At 35.2% G+C, this 21,415-nt stretch overlaps 1 protein-coding gene across 1 annotated transcript in view; it reads right to left on the reverse strand.

The window, feature by feature from the left end:
* LOC131592857 (uncharacterized) overlaps window positions 1-21,415 on the reverse strand; it is a 38,882-nt gene that overhangs the window by 13,198 nt on the left and 4,269 nt on the right. Inside the window, exons 3-9 of the mRNA XM_058864694.1 lie at window positions 19,716-19,903; window positions 19,433-19,523; window positions 16,890-17,095; window positions 13,752-13,850; window positions 10,122-10,190; window positions 3,203-3,424; window positions 295-501 (exon numbers count right to left, since the gene is read on the reverse strand). Of these exons, the coding sequence (XP_058720677.1) occupies window positions 295-501; window positions 3,203-3,424; window positions 10,122-10,184 (492 nt within the window). The 5' untranslated portion in view covers window positions 10,185-10,190; window positions 13,752-13,850; window positions 16,890-17,095; window positions 19,433-19,523; window positions 19,716-19,903. The remainder of the gene's footprint in view (window positions 1-294; window positions 502-3,202; window positions 3,425-10,121; window positions 10,191-13,751; window positions 13,851-16,889; window positions 17,096-19,432; window positions 19,524-19,715; window positions 19,904-21,415) is intronic.

Genomic DNA, 21,415 nt, shown 5'->3' on the forward strand with positions numbered 1-21,415 from the left:
AGAAAAAAATGAGAAAAATCAGAGAAAAAAATAGGTAAAATTAAGGAAAAATCAGGAAAAATTTGGGGAAAACGAGAGGGAAAAAAATGGGAAAAATTAGAACAGAAATCAGGGAAAAACGGGGAAAAATCAGGAGGAAAAAAAGAGAAAAATGAGGGGAAAATTGGGGAAAATTCTTAAAAAAATCAGGAAAAAATCCGGAAAAAAATTGGGAAAAATCAGGAAAAAATTGGGAAAAGTTGGGATAAATTCTGGAAAAAATGTGGGAATTTTGGGGGTAAAATTTGGGAATACCTGGAGCAGGAATCCGTGTTCGTTGGCATTGAAATGCCAGTGAGGAGCTCGCAGTCCCCGGCTCCGGATCCTCAACATTCCCAAAGTTATTTGGGATTTATGGAAATTGAGGCTTTTCCCGAATTCCCGAACTTCCGGGTTTTCGTATTCCCGGGGATCCCGTCGGAATCGAGCCCATTGGATTTCTCCTCCTTGGTATTTATAGATCTGGGAAGAAAAATTGGGATTTAAATGGAAAATTTTTACCTGAAATTCCTCATTTTCCAATCTAAAATTCCACATCTTTCCTACCCCAAAATTCCTTTATTTTAGCTGTTTTATCCCTAATTTTCCCCCTTTTTTTTTCCTGTTTTTTTTCTCTTTTTTTTCTGGATTTTTCCTATTTTTATCCTAATTTTTCACAATTTTTTCCTGATTTTTCTCAATGTTTCTCATGATTTTTCCTATTTTTTAGTTTATTTTTCCCAATTTTTTTCCTGGTTTTTTTCCCCTTTTTTTTCTGGATTTTTCCTATTTTTATCCTAATTTTTGACAACTTTTTGCTGATTTTTCTGGATTTTTTTCCCTCTGATTTTTCCCTGTTATTTCCTGTTTCTTTTTTCCTGGATTTTTCCTGGTTTTTAGTTATTTTTTTCCCAGTTTTTTTCCTGTTTGTCCCTTTTTCCCCTGGATTTTTCCTACTTTTTTCCTAATTTTTCACAATTTTTTCTGGATTTTTCTCGATTTTTTTCCCCTGATTTTTCTCGATTTTTCCTGGTTTTTTTCCTGGATTTTTCCTATTTTTTCTTTAATTTTTCACGTTTTTTCCCCCTGATTTTTCCGTAGGTTTTTTACTGGATTTTTTAAAATTTTTTCCCAATTTTAACTTATTTTCTCACCATTTTTTTCCTGTTTTTTCCTGATTTTACCCTGTTTTTTTCCCCATTAATTCCTTTTTCTTTTCCCATTTTTTCCCAATTTTTTCTTATTTTTCCCTCATTTTTCCTCCATTTTTTTCTGTGTTTTTCACTTATTTTTTCCCCCATTTTTTTCTCATTTTTTCCAATTTTTTTCTATTCTTTCCTAATTCTTCTCCCTTATTTTTCCCCCATTTTTTCCTTATTTTTTTCACATTTATTCGTTATTATTTTCCTTCATTTTTTCCATTTTTCTCCATTCTTTCCTTATTCTTTCCCCTCAGTTTTACCATTTTTCCTTATTTTTATTCTTGATTTTTTCCTTATTTTTATTCTTCATTTTTTCCTATTTTTCCTTATTTTTATTCTTTTTTTCCCGCATTTTCCCTCCATTTTTTCAGACATTTTCCCAGTTTTTCCCCATTTTTCTTTTTTTTTCATATTTTTCCCATATTTTTTCCCCATTTTTCCACATTTTTTCCTTCTTTCCCCCCCGTTTTTCCCTCATTTTTTTCCTTATTTTCACCCCATTTCTTCCTCATTTTCCCTCCATTTTTTCCCCATTTTTTTTACAGACATTTTCCCCATTTTTCCAAATTTTTCCCCCATTTTTTTGTTTTTTCAACCATTTTCTCTCCATTTTTTCCTTATTTCCCCATTATTTCATCATTTTTCACCCACTTCTTTCCCATTTTTCCCTCATTTTTCCTCCATTTTTTCCATCTTTCTCCCTTGTTTTCCCCATTTTTCCTTTTCCCCCATTTTTCCTTTTTTCCCCCATTTTTCCCAGTTTTCCTTATTTTTTCCCCTTTTTCCTTATTTTTCCATATTTTTCCTTTTTTCCTCCATTTTTTCTTCTTTTCCCCATTTTTCCTTATTTTTCCCCATTTTGTCTTTATTTTCCCCCATTTTTTCTTTATTTTTCCTCCTTTTTCCTGCCATTTTTCTTTATTTTCCCCATTTTTCCTTATTTTCCCCATTTTTCCTTATTTTTCCCCTTTTTCCATATTTTCCCCATTTTTCCTTATTTTTTCCCCTTTCCCCTCAATTTTTCCTTATTTTCTGCTTTTTTCCTCAGTTTTTTCCATTTTTCCTTGTTTTTCCTGTTTTTTCCCTATTTTTCCCCTTTTTCTTCAATTTTTCCTTATTTTTCCCCTTTTTTCCTTATTTTTCCCTCTTTTTTCATATTCCCCATTTTTTCCTTATTTTCCCCCAATTTTTCCCTATTTTTCCCCCTTTTCCTTCCATTTTTCCTTACTTTTCCTCATTTTTCCTTATTTCCCCCCATTTTTCCTTATTTCCCCTCCTTTTCCCCCATTTTTCCTTATTTTCCTCCATTTTTCCTAATTTTTTTCCCCATTTTCTTTTTTTCCCCCAATTTTTCCTTATTTTCCCATTTTTCCTTATTTTCCCATTTTTCCTTATATTTTCCCCTTTTTCCTTCAATTTTTCCTTATTTTTTCCCGCTTTTTCCCTCCAATTTTTCCTTATTTTTCACCATTTTTCCTTATTTTCCACATTTTTCTGTATTTTCCCCCTTTTTCCTTCAATTTTTCCTCCTTTTTTCCCCTATTTTTCCTTACTTATAACCCAATTTTCCTTATTTTCCCCCAATTTTTCCCTATTTTCCCCCATTTTCCCTCATTTTTTCCCATTTTTAATTTTTTTACTTTTCCCCCATTTTTTCCCATTTTCCCACCATTTTTCCCTTATTTTTCTCCCAATTTTCCCTATTTTCCCCATTTTTCCTTATTTTTCCCCTTTCCCCCAATTTTTCCTTATTTTTCACCATTTTTTCCTTATTTTCCCAATTTCTCCATATTTTCCCCACATTTCCCCTCCATTTTCCCTTATTTTCCCCATTTTTCCATGTTTTCCCAATTTTTCCTTATTTTTCCCCCTTTCCCCCCCAATTTTTCTATTTTCCCCCCATTTTTCCTTATTTTTTCCCTATTTCCCCCCATTTTCCCCACCCCTTTCCAAAACCCCCAAAAATTCCCAATTTTCCCTACCTTAGATTCCTTCAAATGATACAAAAACCGAAATTTGGGATCCGTTTTTTCCTCCATTTCCTTTCCAAACTCTTCATTCCCTCCGGAATCCTTCGGAAATTCCCGACAATTCCCAAAAATCAGGGAAAGGATCAGAATTCCCAGGGATGTGGTGATGATGGAAGCCAGGAGACAAAGCAGGAAAAATTTCATCGTGGAGCTTTTCCCTTTGCTCTGCAATTCCTGAAATTCCCAAAAATTCAGTAAAAAACAAAATTCACATTTTTTTCCCATTTTTTCTTGAATTTTCCCCAATTTTTCCCATTTTTCCCAATTTTTTCTTATTTTTTTCACATTTTTTCTTGTTTTTTTCCAAATTTTTCCCCATTTTTTCCTTATTTTTTCCCAATTTTTCATTTTTCCCACATTTCCCCCATTTTTTCATTTTTCCAAATTTTTCTCTTTTTTTCCATTTTTTCCTCATTTTTCCCATTTTTTCCTCAGTATTCCATAATTTTCCACATCTTCCTCCATTTTTTCTTAGTTTTTTCCCATTTTTTTCACATTTTTCCACATTTTTCTCCATTTTTCTCAGCTTCCCATTCTTTCCACAATTTTTCCTAATTTTTTTCCTCATTTTTTCCCATTTTTCCACAATTTTTCCCCGTTTTTCCCACAGTTTTTCCACATTTTCCCACAATTTCTCCTTATTTTGTCCCATTTTTTCCTCAAATTTTCCTTATTTTTCCCCATTTTTTCCTTATTTTTCCTCCATTTTTCCACATTTTCCCCGTTTTTCCAAAATTTTTTCACATTTTTTTTCATTTTTCTCACATTTCCCCCATTTTTTCATTTTTCCAAATTCTTCCTTTTTTTTCCATTTTTTCCTCAGTGTTCCACAATTTTCCACATTTTCCTCCATTTTTTCCTTGATTTTTCCCATTTTTTTCACATTTTTCCACATTTTTCTCCATTTTTCTCAGTTTCCCATTTTTTCCACAATTTTTCCTCATTTTTTTCCTCATTTTTTCCCATTTTTCCACAATTATTCCCCGTTTTTCCCACAGTTTTTCCACGTTTTCCCACAATTTTTCCTTATTTTGTCCCATTTTTTCTTGAAATTTTCTGCAATTTTTCCCCATTTTTTCCTTATTTTTCCTCCATTTTTTCCCATTTCCCCCATTTTTCCAAAATTTTTCCTCATTTTCCCCCAATTTTTCCTTTTTTTCCCATTTTTTCCCTTTTTTCCCCATTTTTCCACAATTTTGTTCCCATTTTTTCATATTTTTTCCTCAAATTTTCCCCAATTTCCCCCATTTTTCCCTTGTTTTTTATCATTTTTTCCACAAATTTTTCCCATTTTTCCCCATTTTTTCACAACTTTTTTCATTTTCCCCCATTTTTCTTCGTTTTTTACCATTTTTTCCACAAATTTTCCCATTTTTCCACTTTTTCCCCATTTTTTCGACCTTTTTTACTCATTTTTTCTGTGTTTTTTCCTATTTTTTCCTATTTTTTGTACAAATTTCCCCATTTTCCACAATTTTTTCTCACTTTTCCCACAATTTTCCCCATTTTTCTGCATTTTTTCATTTTCCCCCATTTTTCCTTACTTTTTTACCATTTTTTCTCATTTTTTCCCCGTTTTTCCACATTTTCCCCCATTTGTTCCTTATTTTATCACATTTTTCCCCATTTTTCCGCAATTTTTTTCCATTTTTCCTCAAATTTTCCACAATTTTCCCCCATTTTTTCTTTATTCTCCAATTTTTCCACATTTCTCCCATTTTTCCACAATTTTTCCTCATTTCCCCCCTTTTTTCCACTTTTTCCCCATTTTTTTGTATTTTTAATTCGAATTTTCCACGATTTTTCCCCATTTTTTTCCTTATTTTTCCTCATTTTCCCACGATTTTTCATTTTTTCCCATTTGTTCCTTTCCGTATTTTTCCCCCACTTTTCCCATTTTTCCTCAGTTTTCCACATTTTTTCCAATTTTTCCTTGTTTTTTCCCATTTTTTCCGCAGTTTTCCCACAAATTTCTTCATTTTTCCCAATTTCCCTCATTTTTTCCCATTTTTTTCTCATTTTTTCCCCATTTTCCCAATTTTTTCCTTATATTTTCCCATTTTTTTCTCATTTTTCCACAATTTGGTTCCCATTTTTTCGTATTTTTTCCTCAACTTTTCCCCAATTTACCCCATTTTTTCCTTGTCTTTTATCATTTTTTTCCACAAATTTTTCCCATTTTCCCCCATTTTTTCACAACTTTTTTTATTTTCCCCCATTTTTCTTCATTTTTTACCATTTTTTCCACAAATTTTCCCATTTTTCCACCTTTTTTCCCTGTTTTTTCTGTTTTTTCCTATTTTTTCCCCGTTTTTCCCACTTTTTCCCCATTTTTTCCTCATTTTTCCTCAAATTTCCTCATTTTCCCCCATTTTCTCTGTATTTTTTTTATTTTCTCCACATTTTCCCATTTTTTCCACATTTTTCCCCATTTTTTCCACCTTTTTTCCCATTTTTTGTTTTTTACTATTTTTTTCCTTTTTTCTACAAATTTTCCCCATTTTTCCCCAATTTTTTCTCATTTTTCCCACAATTTTCCCCATTTTTCTACATTTTTTCATTTCCCCCCATTTTTTCCTTATTTTTCCTCCATTTTTTCCACATTTTCCCCATTTTTCCAAAATTTTTCCTCATTTTCCCCCAATTTTTTTCCTATTTTTTAATATTTTTTCCCCAAATTTTCCCCAATTTCCCATTTTTTCCTTTTCTACCATTTTTTCCACAAATTTTCCCATTTTCCCCCCAATTTTTCCCAATTTTTCCAAATTTTTCCCTTGTTTTTTCCTATTTTTTCCTCATTTTTCCCCATTTTTCCATAATTTTCCATTTTTCCCCCATTTTTTCCATATTTTTTTCCCAATTTTTCCGCTGTTTTTCCCCATTTTTTCCCAACTTTTGAGGAATTTTTTGAGAAGTTTTTTGGGAATTTTTTAGGAAAATTCTTGGGATTTTGGGGGAATTTTTGGGGAATTTTCTGGGGATTTTTTTTTTACAAATCTTGGGAATTTTGAGGGAAATTTTTGGGAATTTTCTGGGAAATTGGGGGGATTTTCTGGGAATTTTTTTTAATTTTCTGAGAATTTTTTTTGGAATTTTCTCAGAATATTTTTGGGAAATTTCAGGGAATTTCTGGGAATTTTGGGGGGGAATTTCCTGGGAATTTTTTGTGTATTTTTTGGAATTTTTATGGAATTTTCTGGGAATATTTTTAGGGATTCTCTGCGAATATTTTGGGAAATTCTTGGGAATTTTTGGGGAATTTTCTGGGAATATTTTTGGGAATTTTTGGGAATATTTTTGGGAATAAATTTAGGATTTTTTTTTTAATATTTTGGAATTTTATGGGATTTTTTAGGAAATTCTTGGGAATTTCCTGAGATTTTGGGGGGAAAAAAATTTGGGAATATTTTAGGAAATTTTGGGAATTTTCTGGGAATATTTTGGGAAATTTATTGGGAATTCTCTGGAAATTTTTTTGGAATTTTATTTACAAATTTTCAGGGAAATTTCTGAGAATTTTTGGAATTTTTTGGGAATATTTGTAGGAATTTTTTTGGAATTTTCTGGGAATTTTTTGGAATTTTTCAGGAATATTTCTTGGAATTCTTGGAAATACTTTGGGAATTTTCTGGGAATGTTTTTGGGAATATTTTTGGGAAATTTTGGGGGATTTTCTGGGATTTTTTTGGGAATTTTCTGGGAATATTTTTGGGGAATTTTTGGGAAATTTTTGGGAATTTTTGGGTAATATTTTTGGGATTTTTTTTTTGGAAACTTTGGAAATATTTTTAGGAATACTTTTTGGAATTTTTTGGGAAATTCTCGGGAATTTTGGGGGGAAATTTTTGGGGAATATTTTGGGAATTTTGGTGAAATTTTTGGGAATTTTAGGGGAATTTTTTTGGAATATTTGGGGGGTATTTTCTGGGAATGTTCAGGAAATTTTGGGGGAATTTTGGAGAACTTCTTGGGAATATTTTTGGGAATTTTTTGGGAATATTTTGGGAAATCTTGGGGGATTTTTGGGAAACTCTTGGGAATTTTCTGAGAATTTTGGGGGGAAATTTTTTGGGAATATTTTGGGGAATATTTTTGGGAATTTTTTTGAATTTCCTGGGAATTTTTTTGAATTCTCTGAGAATTTTTTTTGGAAATTTCCGAAGAATATTTTTGAGAAATTTCTGTGAATTTTGGGAAATTTTTGGGGGGAATTTCCTGGGAATTTTTTGTGTATTTTTTGGAAATTTTTTGTGATTTTTCTGGGAATTCTTTGGGAATTTTATTTGCAGATTTTCAGGGAAGTTTCGGAGAATTTTTTTTGAATTTTCTGGGAATATTTTTAAGGACTCTCTGCGAATTTTTGGGGAATTTTTTGGGAACTTTCTGGGAATTTTCTGTGAATATTTTCTGGAAATATTTTTAGGGATTCTCTGTGAATGTTTTGGGGAATTTTTTGGGAATATTTTTGGGAACTTTCTGGTAATTTTGGGGAATATTTTGGGAATTTTTTGAGAATAATATCTGGGAATCTTTTTGGAAATTTTTGGGGAATTTATCATGAATTTTTTGGAATTTTTTGGGAATATTTTTGGGAAATTTTGGGGGATTTCCTGGGATTTTTTTGGGAATTTTCTGGGAATTTTTTTGGAATTTTTGGGAAATTCTTGGGAATTTTCTGAGAATTTTGTGGGGAAATTTTTTGGGAATATTTTGGGAATTTTTTTTAATTTTCTGGGACTATTTTTGGGAATTTTTTGGGAATACTTTGGGAAGATTTTGGGGAAATTTCTGGGAGTTTTCTGTGAATTTTTGGGGAATATTTTGGGAATTTTGGGGGATTTCCTGGGATTTTTTGGGGAATTTTCTGGGGATGTTTGGGAAATTTTTGGGAATTTTTTGGGAAACTTTTTGGGTATTTTTTTGGGATTTTTTTTTGCCATTTTCTGGGAATATTTTTGCAATTTTTGGGGGAATATTTTGGAATTTTTGAGGAATTTTTGGGGAATTTTCTGGGAATATTTTGGGAATATTCTGGGAATATTTTTTTGAATATTCCTGGGAATTTTTTGATAAATTTTTGGGAATTTTTTGAGAAATTTTTGGGAATTTTTTGGGAATATTTTGGGAATATTTTTGGGAATTTTTGGGATTTTTTGTTTAATTTTTTGGGAATATTTTTGGGAATTTTTTGAGAATATTTTGGGAACACTTTGGGGAAATTTCTGGGAATTTTCTGGGAATTTTCTGGGAATATTTTGGGAATTTTGGGGGATTTCCTGGGATTTTTTGGGGAATTTTCTGGGGATGTTTGGGAAATTTTTGGGGAATATTTTGGGAATTTTTTTGGAATTTTCTGGGAACGTTTTTGCAAATTTTTGGGGAATTTTCTGAGACTTTTTGGGAGTTTTCTGGGAATATTTTTTGGAATATTTTTGGGAATTTTTTGAGAAATTTTTGGAAATCTTTGGGAAATTTTTTGGGATTTTTGGAAATATTTTGGGAATTTTTTTAAATTTTTTTGGGAATTTTTTGGGAGTATTTTGGGAACATTTTGGGGAAATTTCTGGGAATTTTCTGTGAATTTTGGGGGGTATTTTTTTGGGAATATTTTGGGAATTCTGGGGGATTTCCTGGGATTTTTTGGGGAATTTTCTGGGGTTGTTTGGAAAATGTTTTGGGAATTTTTTTGGAATTTTCTGGGAACTTTTGGGAAATTCTTGGGTTTTTTCTGAGAATTTTTTTGGAATTTTCTAGGAATATTTTTTTAATTTTTTGGGAATATTTTGGGAATTTTCTGGGAATTCTTTGGGAATTTTTGGGAAATTCTGGGGAATTTTCTCAATTTTGGGGGGAAATTTTTTGGGAATATTTTTGGAATTTTTAGGGAATATTTTTGGGAAATTTTTTGGGAATTTTTGGAGAATATTTTGGGAATTTTTTTTTAATTTTCTGGGACTATTTTTGGGAATTTTTTGGGAACATTTTGGGAACATTTCGGGGAAATTTCTGGGAATTTTCTGTGAATTTTTGGGGGTATTTTTTGGGAATATTTTGGGAATTTTGGGGAATTTTTTGGGAATATTTTGGGAACATTTTGGGGAAATTTCTGGGATTTTTTTGGGGAATTTTCTGGGGATGTTTGGGAAATTTTTGGGGAATATTTTGGGAATTTTTTTTAATTTTCTGGGAATTTTTTTGGAAACTTTTTGGGAATTTTCTGAGAATTTTTGGGATTTTTTTTTTTTGCCATTTTCTGGGAATATTTTTGCAATTTTTGGGGGAATATTTTGGGATTTTTGGGGAATTTTTGGGGAATTTTCTGGGAATATTTTGGGAATATTCTGGGAATATTTTTTTGAATATTTCTGGGAATTTTTTGAGAAATTTTTGGGAATTTTTTTGGAAATTTTTGGGAATATTTTGGGAATATTTTTGGGAATTTTTGGGATTTTTTTTAATTTTTTGGGAATATTTTTGGGAATGTTTTGGGAACATTTTGGGGAAATTTCTGGGAATTTTCTGTGAATTTTGAAGGGTATTTTTTGGGAATATTTTGGGATTTTTTGGGAATTTTTTGGAAATATTTTGGGAACATTTTAGGGAAATTTCTGGGAATTTTCTGTGAATTTTTGGGGGTATTTTTTGGGAATATTTTGGGAAGATTTTTGGGAATTTTTTGGGAATATTTTGCGAACATTTTGGGGAAATTTCTGGGAATTTTCTGTGAAATTTTGGGGATAATTTTTGGGAAAAATTTGGGAATTTTGGGGGAATTTGCTGAGAACTTTTGGGAAATTTTTGGGAATTTTCTGGGAATATTTTGGGAATATTCTGGGAATTTTTTGGGAATTTTTGGGAATTTTTTGGGTACCTCTTTGCTCCTGGAAAAAGCCGGAGGGGTCGCGCCGTGCATCTCGAAGGCCGGGTTTTCCATGGAATTCTGGAAAAGAAAATTCCAGGATTTTGGGAAAGTCTGGGAATTTTGGGGGGAGAAAAAAATGGGAATTTTGAGGGGATAAAACAGGGGGAAAAAAAAGAAAAAAAAAGGGGAAAAATGGGGGAAATCAGGAAAAAATTGGGAAAAAATTGGGGAATTTGGGAGAAAAAAATCAGAAAAAATTGGGAAGAAATCTGGGAAAATTAAGGAAATATTTGGGAAAAATGAGGGAAAAAACTCAGAAAAAATCGGAAAAATGGGGGAAAAATCAGGAAAAATTTGGGAAGAAAATGAGAAAAAGTTGGGAAAAAAATCAGGGAAAATTCAGGAAAAATTTGGGGAAAATCAGGAAAAAATCAGAAAAAAAATTGGGAAAAATCTGGAAAAAATTGGGGGAATTTGGGAGAAAAGAATCAGAAAAAATTGTGAAAAAAATTGAGAATTCAGGAAAACAATGAGAAAAATGAGGAGAAAAAATCAGGAAAAAAGGGGGAAATCAGGAAAAATTTGGGAAAAAAATGAGAAAAAAATCGGAAAAAAAAAACTTGGAAAAAATCACCAAAAAACGGAAAAATCAGAAAAAAAATTTGGAAAAAAATCAGAAAAAATCGGGGCAATTTTGGTGAAAAAAAATCAAAAAATTGGGAAAAAACCAGGGAAAATCAGGAAAAAATATGGAAAAATTGGGAAGAATTGGAAAAAAAAAATCCAGAAAAGGTATTAGCAAAAAAAATGGGAAAATTGGGAAGAAATCACCAAAAAATTTGGGAAAAATCAGAAAAAAAATTGGGAGAAAACCAGGAATAATCAGGAAAAAAAAGGGAAAAATCACAAAAAAATTTGGAAAAAATTGGGAAGAATTAGAAAAATGTCAGAAAAAAAATTGGAAAAATCAGGGGGAAAAAAGCACAAAAAAAAAAGGGAAAAATAAAAAAAAATTGGAAAAAATCAGGAAAAAATTGGGGAAATTTTGGGAAAAAAAAGAAGAAAAATTTGGGAAAAATAAAAAAAAAATTGAAAAAATCAGGAAAAAATTGGGGAAATTTTGGAAAAAAAAGAAGAAAAATTTGGGAATAAATCAGGGAAAATTCAGGAAAAATTTGAGGAAAATGAGAGGAAAAAAATTGGGAAAATTCAGGAAAAAATGAGGAATAAAAAAATGGGAAAAATCAGGGGAAAAAAATCAGGAAAAAGTAAAATATTTGGGAAAAATTAGAAAATAAATCAGGAAAAAATGAGGCAATTTTAGAGGGAAAAAGGGAATTTTAAGAGGAAAAAAGCGAATTTTAAGGGGGAAAAAGGGAATTTTAAGGGAAAAAGGGAATTTGGGAAGGAAAAAGGGAATTTTGGAGAGAAAAAAAGGGAATTTTTAGTGAAAAAAATTGAATTTTAGAGGGAAAAAAGGGAATTTTAAGGGGAAAAAAAGGGGAATTTTAAGGGGAAAAAAGCAAATTTTGGGGAGAAAAAAGGGGATTTTTAAGGGGAAAAAAAAGGGAATTTTAGGGAGGAAAAAAAGGGGGAATTTGGGGGAGGAAAGAGGGAATTTTAAGGGGAAAAAAGGGAATTTTAAGGGGGAAAAAGGAGAATTTTTAGGGAGAAAAAAGAGGGAATTTTAGAGGAGAAAAAGGAAATTTTAAGGAGAAAAAAGCAAATTTTGGAGAGAAAAAAGGGGAATTTTAAGGGGAAAAAGGAAATTTTGGAGAAAAAAAGGGAATTTTAAAGGGGGAAAAGAGGGAATTTTGGGGGGAAAAAGAGAATTTTTAGGGAGAAAAAAAGGGAATTTTAGAGGGGAAAAAAGGGAATTTTAGGAGAAAAAAGAATTTTAGAGGGAATTTGGGGCAAAAAAAGAATTTTTAGGGAGGAAAAAAGAATTTTAAGGGGAAAAAGCAAATTTTGGAGAGAAAAAAGAGGAATTTTTTGGGAAAAAAGAGGAAATTTAGGGGGAAAAAGGGAATTTTTAGGGAGGAAAAAGAATTTTAGATGAAAAAAAAGGGAATTTTAGGGGGAAAAAAGGGGAATTTTAGAGTGAATTTGGGGCAAAAAAAGAGAATTTTTAGGGAGGAAAAAATGGGAATTTTAAGGGGAAAAAAGGGAATTTTAGATGAGAAAAAGGAAATTTTTAGGGAGGAAAAAAGAGAATTTTAAGGAAAAAAAAAGGAATTTTAGATGAGAAAAAGGAAATTTTAAGGGGAAAAAAGCAAATTTTGGAGAGAAGGAATTTTAAGGGGAAAAAAGAGGAAATTTGGGGGGAAAAAAGGGGAATTTTAAGGGGGGAAAAACAGGGAATTTTAGAGGGGAAAAAAAGGGGAATTTTAAGGGGAAAAAAGAGGGAATTTTAAGGGAAAAAAAGGGAATTTCAATTGGAAAAAAAGGGGAATTTTAAGGGAAAAAAAGAGTATTTTAATGGGAAAAAAGGGGGAATTTTAGAGGGAATTTGGGAGAAAAAAAGAGAATTTTTAGGGAGGAAAAAAGAGAATTTTAAGGGGAAAAAGAATTTGGGGGGAAAAAAAAAGAATTTGGGGGGAAAAAAAAGAATTTTTAGAGAGAAAAAATGGGAATTTTAAGGGGAAAAAAAGGAATTCTAAGGGGGAAAAAAGAGAATTTTAAGGGAAAAAAAAAGGAATTTTAGATGAGAAAAAGGAAATTTTAAGGGGAAAAAAGCAAATTTTGGAGAGAAAAAAGAGGAATTTTAAGGAGAAAAAAGATGAAATTTTGGAGAAAAAAAAAGGGAATTTTAAGGCGGGAAAAGAGGGAATTTGGGGGAAAAAAAGAGAATTTTAAGGGGGTAAAAAGAGAATTTTAAGGGGAAAAAGAGGGAATTTTGGGGGAAAAAAGAGAATTTTTAGAGAGAAAAGGGAATTTTAGAGGGGAAAAAATGAGAATTTTAAGGGGAAAAAAGAGAATTTTAAGGGAAAAAAAAGAGGGAATTTTAGAGGAGAAAAAGGAAATTTTAAGGGGAAAAAAGCAAATTTTGGAGAGAAAAAAGGGGAATTTTAAGGGGAAAAAAGGGGAATTTTAAGGGGAAAAAAGGGAATTTTTAGGGAGGAAAAAAGAGAATTTTAGGTGAAAAAGGGGAATTTTAGAGGGAATTTGGAGCAAAAAAAGAGAATTTTTAGGGAGGAAAAAATGGGAATTTTAAGGGGAAAAGAAGGAATTTGGGGGGAAAAATGAGGCAATTTTAAAGAGAAAAAAGGGAATTTAAAGAGGAAAAAAGAGGGAATTTTAGGGGAGAAAAAGGGAATTTTAAGGGGAAAAAAGGGGAATTTTAAGGGGAAAAAAGAGGGAATTTTTTGGGGAAAAAAGAGAATTTTAGGGGGAAAAAAGAGGGAATTTTGTAGGGAAAAAGTGGGAATTTTGGGGGGAAAAAGTGGGAATTTTGGGAGGAAAAAGTGGGAATTTTAGGGGAAGAAAAAAAGAATTTTAAGGTGAAAAAATGGAATTTTTTGAGTGGAAAAAAAAGCGAATTTTAATGGGAAAACGATAAAATTTTAGGAAATAAAAAAAACCCTCAATATTCCCAAAAATCCCCATCCCAGAATTCCAGGAAATCCTTGGAAAACTCACCCTGAGATGGAGGAAGAAATTCCTGGAATTTGGCTCCGGATTCCGTTGGATTTTGGCTCCGGATTCCGTTGGATTTTATCTCCGGAGTTTCAGGAAGTTCTGAGAAATAAAAGGAGAAAAAAATTTTGGTTTCCTGGTTATGCAAATTCTGGGGGTTGAGAAATTTGGATTTTATCCAAGTTTTTTTTGGGGTTTTAAAAAGGGGAAATAATTGGGAAATGTGGGGGAAAAAATAGGAAAAAATGGGGGAAAAATGGAGGAAAATTTGGAATAAATTGGAAGAGAAAAGAGGGGAAAAATGGGGGAAAAAATGGGGAAAAAAGAGAGAAAAAATGGGAAAAAATGAGGGAAAAAAGGGGGAAAAATTTGGAATAAAATGGGAGAGAAATGAGGGGAAAATTGGGGGAAAATGGGGGAAAAAATGGGGAAAAATTTGGAATAAAATGGGAGAGAAAAGAGGGGAAAAATGGGGGGAAAATGGGGGAAAAAAGGGAAAAAAATTTGAATAAAATGGGAGGGAAATGAGGAGAAAATTGGGGGGAAAATGGGGGAAAAATGGGAAAAAAATGAGAAAAAATGGGGAAAAATGGGGGAAAAATTGGAATAAAATGGGAGAGAAATTGGGAGAGAAATGAGGGGAAAATTGGGGAAAAAATGGGGGAAAAAAGGGAAAAAAACTGGGAAAAATAGGAAAAAATGGGGGAAAATGGGGAAAAATGGTAGGAAAAAAGAGGGAGAAGAAGAGAAAAAATGGGGGAAAAAAGGAAAAATTGGAGGGAAAAAATGGGGAAAAATGGGGAAAAAGGGGAGAAAAATGGGGGAAAATGGGGGGAAAAAGGGAAAATTGGAGGGGAAAAAATGGTGGGAAAATGGGAAAAAAATGGGGGAAAATTTGGAATAAATTGGGAGGGAAATGAGGGGAAAACTGAGGGAAAAATGGGGGAAAAAAGGGAAAAAAATGGGGAAAAAAGGAGGGAAAAAATGGGGAAAATTTGGAATAAAATGGGAGAGAAATGGGAAAATCGGGAGAAATTGGGGGAAAAAATGTGAAAAAAGGGAAAAAAGCTGGGAAAAAATCTGGGAAAAATTGGGGGAAAAATGGGAAATAAAAGGGGGAAAAATGAGAAGAAATACAGGGAAAAATGGGAAAATTGAAGGGAAAAAATGAGAAAAAATAGGAAAAAATGGGAAAAAAATGGGAAAAAATGGGAGAAAAAATGGAGGAAAAAATGGGGAAAAATCTGGGAAAATTGGGGAAAAATGTGGGAAAATTGGGAAAAAAGTGGGGAAAAATGGGGGGAAAATGGGGAAAATTGGAGGGAAAAAGAGGAGGAAAAATCTGGGAAAAATGGGAAAAAAAACGGAGGAAAAAATGGGGAAAAAAATGGGAAAATTTGGGAAAAATGGGGAAAAAATCTGGGAAAAATCTGGGAAAAAGTCTGGGAAAATTGGGGAGGAAAAAGGGGAATAAAAGAAAAAATTCCAGAGCTCACCTTGGATTTTTTGGATTCAATCCAGGCATGGCCACACCCAGAGCCAAAAATATCCAGAGGAGAAGGAAATAAAAATTGGGAAAAAAGGGGGAAAAAATGGGGGAAAAAAGAGGAAAAAATGGGGAAAAATCGGGGAAAAATGGGAGAAGAAAATGGGGAAAAAGGGGGGAAAATTGGGAAAAAAAGAGGAAAAAAATTAGGGAAAAATGGGGAATAAAGGGGAAAAATGGGGGGACAAAATCTGGGAAAAAATGGGAGAAAAGGGGAAAAAAAAAGAGGAAAAAATGAGGGAAAATTGGGGAAAAAATTGGGAAAAATGGGGGGGAAATGGGAAAATTGGAGGGAAAAAGAGGAGGAAAAATCTGAGAAAAATCTGGGAAAAAATCTGGGAAAAATTGGGGAAAAAATGGGAAATAAAGGGGGGAAAAATGGGAAGAAACACAGGGAAAATGGGAAAATTGGAGGGAAAAAATGATAAAAAATAGGAAAAAATGGGAAAAAACTGGGGAAAAATGGGAGAAAAAATGGAGGAAAAAATGGAAAAAAAATCTGGGGAAAATGGGGAAAAAATCTGGGAAAAATGGGGGGAAATCTGGGAAAAAATCTGGGAAAAATTGGGGAAAAAATGGGAAATAAGGAAGGGAAAAATGGGAAGAAATACAGGGAAAACTGGGAAAATTGGAGAGAAAAAAATGAGGAAAAATAGGAAAAAATGGGAAAAAATGAGGAAAAGTGGGAGAAAAAATGGAGGAAAAAATGGAGGAAAAAATGGAGAAAAAATGGGAAAAAATCGGGGAAAAATGGGAGAAGAAAATGGGGAAAAAGGGGGGAAAATTGGGAAAAAGAGAGGAAAAAAATTAGGGAAAGATGGGGAATAAAGGTGAAAAATGGGGTGACAAAATCTGGGAAAAAATGGGAGAAAAGGGGAAAAAAAAAGAGGAAAAAATGAGGGAAAATTGGGGAAAAAATTGGCAAAATTGGGGAAAATTGGAGGGAAAAAAAGGAGGAAAAATCTGGGAAAAATGAGGGAAAAATCTGGGAAAAAAATCTGGGAAAAATTGGGGAAAAAATGGGAAATAAAGGGGGGAAAAATGGGAAGAAAGATAGGGAAAATGGGAAAAATGGAGGGGAAAAAAATGAGAAAAAAATAGAAAAAAATGGGAAAAAATGGGGAAAAAACTGGGGAAAAATGGGAGAAAAAATGGAGGAAAAAATGGGGAAAAATCTGGGAAAATTGGGGGAAAAATCTGGGAAAATTGGGGAAAAAAGGGGAAAAGATAAGAGGAAAAAATTGGGGAAAAAAGTGGGAAAAAATGGGGGGAAAATGGGGAAAATTGGAGGGAAAAAGAGGTGGAAAAATCTGGGAAAAATGGGGGAAAAATCTGGGAAAAATCTGGGAAAAACTGGGGAAAAAATGGGAAATAAAGGGGGGAAAAATGGGAAGAAATACAGGGAAAATGGGAAAATTGGAGAGAACAAAATGAGGAAAAATAGGAAAAAATGGGGAAAAATGGGGAAAAATTAGAGAAAAAAATGGAGGAAAAAATGGGAAAAAAATGGGGAAAAATCTGGGAAAAATCTGGGAAAAAATCTGGGAAAATTGGGGAGGAAAAAGAGGAATAAAAGGAAAAATTCCAGAGCTCACCTTGGATTTTTTGGATTCAATCCAGGCATGGCCACACCCAGAGCTAAAAATATCCAGAGGAGAAGGAAATAAAAGCTTGGGATGAGGCCAAGAAACAGTGGAGAGGTGAATTCCAGAGATTTTCCTGATGTCATTCCAGGAATTCCTGCAGGAAATGAGAATATTCCAGGATTTCTTGGAAGTTGAGAGGTTTAGGAAGGAATTCCCTAAAAAATTTGGGGGGAAAAGAAAAAAAATTGGATTTTTTTAGGGTTTTTGGTTGTGGTTTAAAGGAGAAAATCCCAATTTTTTTCTTCTTAAAATTCCATCTTTTTCCCCCAAAAAATTCCCAATTTTTCTCTAAAATTCCCCTTTGGTTTCCTCCTAAAATTCCCATTTTTTCCCTAAAATTCCCTTTTGTTTCCTCCAAAAATTCCATTTTTCCCCCACAAAAAATTTCCCTTTTGTTTCCTCTGAAAATTCCCATTTTTTCCACCCAAAATTCCCATTTTTTTTCTTAAAATTCTCTTCTAAAATTCCCTCATTTTTCCCAAAAATTCCTTTACTTTTCTTCTCAAAATTCCCATTTTTTTTCCCAAATTCCCTCATTTTTCTTCCTTAAATTCCCATTTTTTCTCTTCAAAATTCCCAATTTTTCCCCCTAAAATTCCTTTTTGTTTCCTCCCAAAATTCCCATTTTTCCCTCCTAAAATTCCCACTTTTTTTCCTTAAAGTTCCCTCATTTTTACCCTTAAAATTCCTAATTTTTTCCCTAAAATTCCCTTTTGTTTCCTCCCAAAATTCCCATTTTTTATCCCTTAAAATTCCCAGGTTTTCCCCAATTTTTCCCTGATTTTTCCCAATTTTTCCCTGATTTTTCCCAAATTTCTCAAACCATAAAGATTCCCATTTTCCCCCCAAAAAAATTCCCATTTTTCCCCCCAAAATTCCCATTTTTCCTCCTAAAATCTCAAATTTTTCCCCAAAATTCCCATTTTTCCCCCAAAATCCTCAAAATTCCCATTTCCCCCCAAAATTTCCCATTTCTTCCTGCCAAAATTCCCATTTTTCCCAAAAATTCCCATTTTTTGGCCCAAAAAAATCCCATTTTTTCCCAAAATTTCCCATTTTTCCTCCTAAAATCTCAAATTTTTCCCCAAAATTCCCATTTTCCCCCCAAAATCCTCAAAATTCCCATTTTTCACCTCAAAAATCACATTTTTGTTTCCAAATTTCTTAACTTTCCCCCAAAATTCCCATTTTTTCCCCCTCAAAATTCCCATTTTTTCCCCCCAAAATTCCTGGTTTTTCCAAATTTCCCATTTTTCCCCCAAATTCCCATTTTTTCCTGCCAAAATTCCCATTTTTCCACCCAAAATTCCCATTTTTCACACAAAAAAAATCCCATTTTTTTCCCAAATATTCCCTTTTTAAAACAGGGATAAAAAAATCGGGATGAGAAATTTTTCCATGGATTTTCATGGGATAAAAAGGAGGAAAAAATGGGAAAATTGGGAAAATTTTGGGGGAAAAATTGAGGAAAAAAAATGAAAAAAAATATGGAAAAATGGGGAAATTTGGGAAAAAGTTTGGGAAAAATTGGGGAGAAAATTTTGGAAAAAATTGGGAAAACTTGGGAAAAAAATTGAAAAAAATATGGAAAAATGGGGGGAAAATTTGGGAAAAAAATAGGAAAAATATGGAGGAAAATGGGAAAAAAAGTTGGGAAGAAAATTGGGGGAAAAATGGGAAAATCGGAGAAAAAAAATTGGATAAAAATATGGGAAAATGGAGAGAAAATTGGGATGAAAATATGGAAATATTTGGGAAAAATTAGGAAAAATTCAGGCCAAAAATGAAGAAAATTTGGGAATTTCTACTGGAATTTCTTTCAGAAATTCAGGAAGGATTTCTTTCAGAAATTCAGGAAGGATTTCTTTCAGAAATTCCTATTCCTTTTCATTCAGGAATTGAATTTTTTAAGGAATTTCCACTTTTCCCAAAAAAAACTGGGAATTTTTTACCTGGAAGTATTTTTCCCAAAAAATCAAAAAATTTAATCAGAAAAATTCCAACGTTTAATCAGAAAATTCCAATTTTTTCCCAAAGAAATTCCGGAAATTGCAGATGGGAAAATCTTTGGAAAAAGGCAAAATTCTTGGACGATGGATTTTTGGTGGATAATTGGAAAAATGAAGTAAAATTGAATTTAAATGGAATTTTTTTGGAGGAAATTCCCAGCTTTTGGATCAGCTCTTTCATAAATCTCGGTTTTTTGGTGGGGCAAAAAAATGAAAACCGAAGCAAAAGTCGGAAAAATCAATTCCCAAAATGCGAATTTCCAAAGGAAAAATGGGAATTTGGACGAGAAATTATGGAATTATCCCAAAAAATCCATATTGGGGTGGTTTTTTATCCCAAATTCCCAAGGTATTTGGGAGCTGAGGGAATTCCCGAGAAATGTGAATTTTTCATTCGCAGAGAAAATTCACATTCTAGGATGAAATTCCTGAATTTTTCCTGCCTCAATATTCCCAAAAAAAAACTTGGAAAAAGATTCTTACCTAAAATTTTGGATGCAAATTCGGGATCGCGAAGCATTTCCATGTGGGCACAGAAAAAAATCCAGGTCGATGTTCACCGTCGCTTTTCTCCCTGTAACAGCACAAAAAACACCTCGTTCACCATTCCCCGCCTTTTCTTGGAGCAATCCATTAAAAATTCCAAAGATTTCCTGGAATTTTGGGATTATTTAAGAGATAAAATCAGAGGATTCCCCTCAGAGCCGGAGCTCCCCCTCAGAACCGGCGCCATCTTCCCCCCCCTCCCCCTTTTTCCCGCTCTTACCTTCCTCGTCCTTTTCCTCTGGGAATGGCTCTTCCATGGATCCCGAGGTTTTTCCAGGAGTCGATCCCGAAAATGTCACCGGGATGGGGAGCGGGAATGGGAATGGGAAAGCGTCGGGAATGCGGGCGGAGGAGGAATGGCCGCCCCTGCGCGTTGCGGCCGCTCAGGCTCGGTCCTAGCGCCGACCGCTGAGGGATAAAAGCGGGATGGATCCAATGGGATGAAGCGGGAAAAGGAATTGAGGGAATTTCTAAGGAAGGGAAAATGGGGAATTCGGATCTTGTTGGAGGAACACCCTGAGGTCCCTGAACAGCAGCGGGTCCCGCCATGGTTCCCCCTCAGGGGTCCCGCCATGATTCCTCCTCAGGGGTCCCGCCATGATTCCTCCCTCAGGGGTCCCGCCATGGTTCCCCCTCAGGGGTCCCGCCATGTTTTCCCCTCAGGGGTCTCGCTCCAGATCCCTCCATGGTTCCTCCCTCAGGGGCCCCGCCATGGCTTCCCGTCAGGGATCTCGCTCTGGGGTCCCTCCATGATTCCTCCCTCAGGGGTCCTGCCATGGTTCCCCCTCAGGGATCTCGCCCTGGGGTCCCGCCATGATTCCTCCCTCAGGGGTCCTGCCATGGTTTCCCCTCAGGGGTCCCTCCATGGTTCCCCCTCAGGGGTCCCGCCATGGTTCCCCCTCAGGAATCCCGCCATGGTTCCCCCTCAGGAATCCCGCCATGATTCCTCCTCAGGGATCTCGCCATGGTTTCCCCTCAAGGGTCTCGCCATGATTCCCCCTCAGGGATCCCGCCATGGTTCCCCCTCAGGAATCCCGCCATGATTCCTCCTCAGGGATCTCGCCATGGTTTCCCCTCAGGGGTCCCGCCATGATTCCCCCTCAGGGGTCCCTCCATGGTTTCCCCTCAGGGGTCTCGCCATGATTCCTCCCTCAGGGGTCCCGCCATGGTTTCCCCTCAGGGGTCCCTCCATGGTTCCCCCTCAGGGGTCTCGCTGTGATTCCCCCTCAGGGGTCTCGCCGTGATTCCCCCTCAGGGGTCCCGCCATGGTTCCCCCTCAGGGGTCCCGCCATGATTCCTCCTCAGGGGTCTCGCTCCTGGGTCCCGCCATGATTCCCCCTCAGGGGTCTCGATCTGGACCCCACCATGGCTTCCCTTCAGGGGTCTCGCTCCAGGGTCCCTCCATGGTTCCCACTCAGGGATCTCACTCTGGGGTCCCTCCGTGGTTCCTCCCTCAGGGGTCTCGCCCTGATTCCCCCTCATGGGTCTCGCTCCGGATCCCACCATGGTTCCCCCTCAGGGGTCTCGCCATGGTTCCCCCTCAGGGATTCCGCCATGATTCCCCCTCAGGGGACTCGCTCAGGGTCCCGCCATGGTTCCCCCTCAGGGGTCTCGCTCTGGATCCCGCCATGGTTCCCCCTCATGGGTCTCGCTCCGGGGTCCCACCACAGCTTCCCCTCAGGGGTCTCGCTCCGGGTCCCGCCATGGTTGTTCCCTCAGGGGTCTCGCCATGATACTCCCTCAGGGATCTCGCATTGGGGTCCCTCCATGGCTCCCACTGTCCTTCCCTCTCAGGGGTCTCGTTCTGCGCTCCCACCGCGGCTCCCGCTCCGATCCCTCCGTGCTTCCCCCTCACGGCTCCGCTCCGACCCCTCCGTGCTCACGGCTCCACTCCGATCCCTTCGTGCTCACCGCTCCCGC

Source organism: Poecile atricapillus, chromosome Z (assembly GCF_030490865.1).
Source record: "Poecile atricapillus isolate bPoeAtr1 chromosome Z, bPoeAtr1.hap1, whole genome shotgun sequence".
NCBI classification, from domain to species: domain Eukaryota; kingdom Metazoa; phylum Chordata; class Aves; order Passeriformes; family Paridae; genus Poecile; species Poecile atricapillus.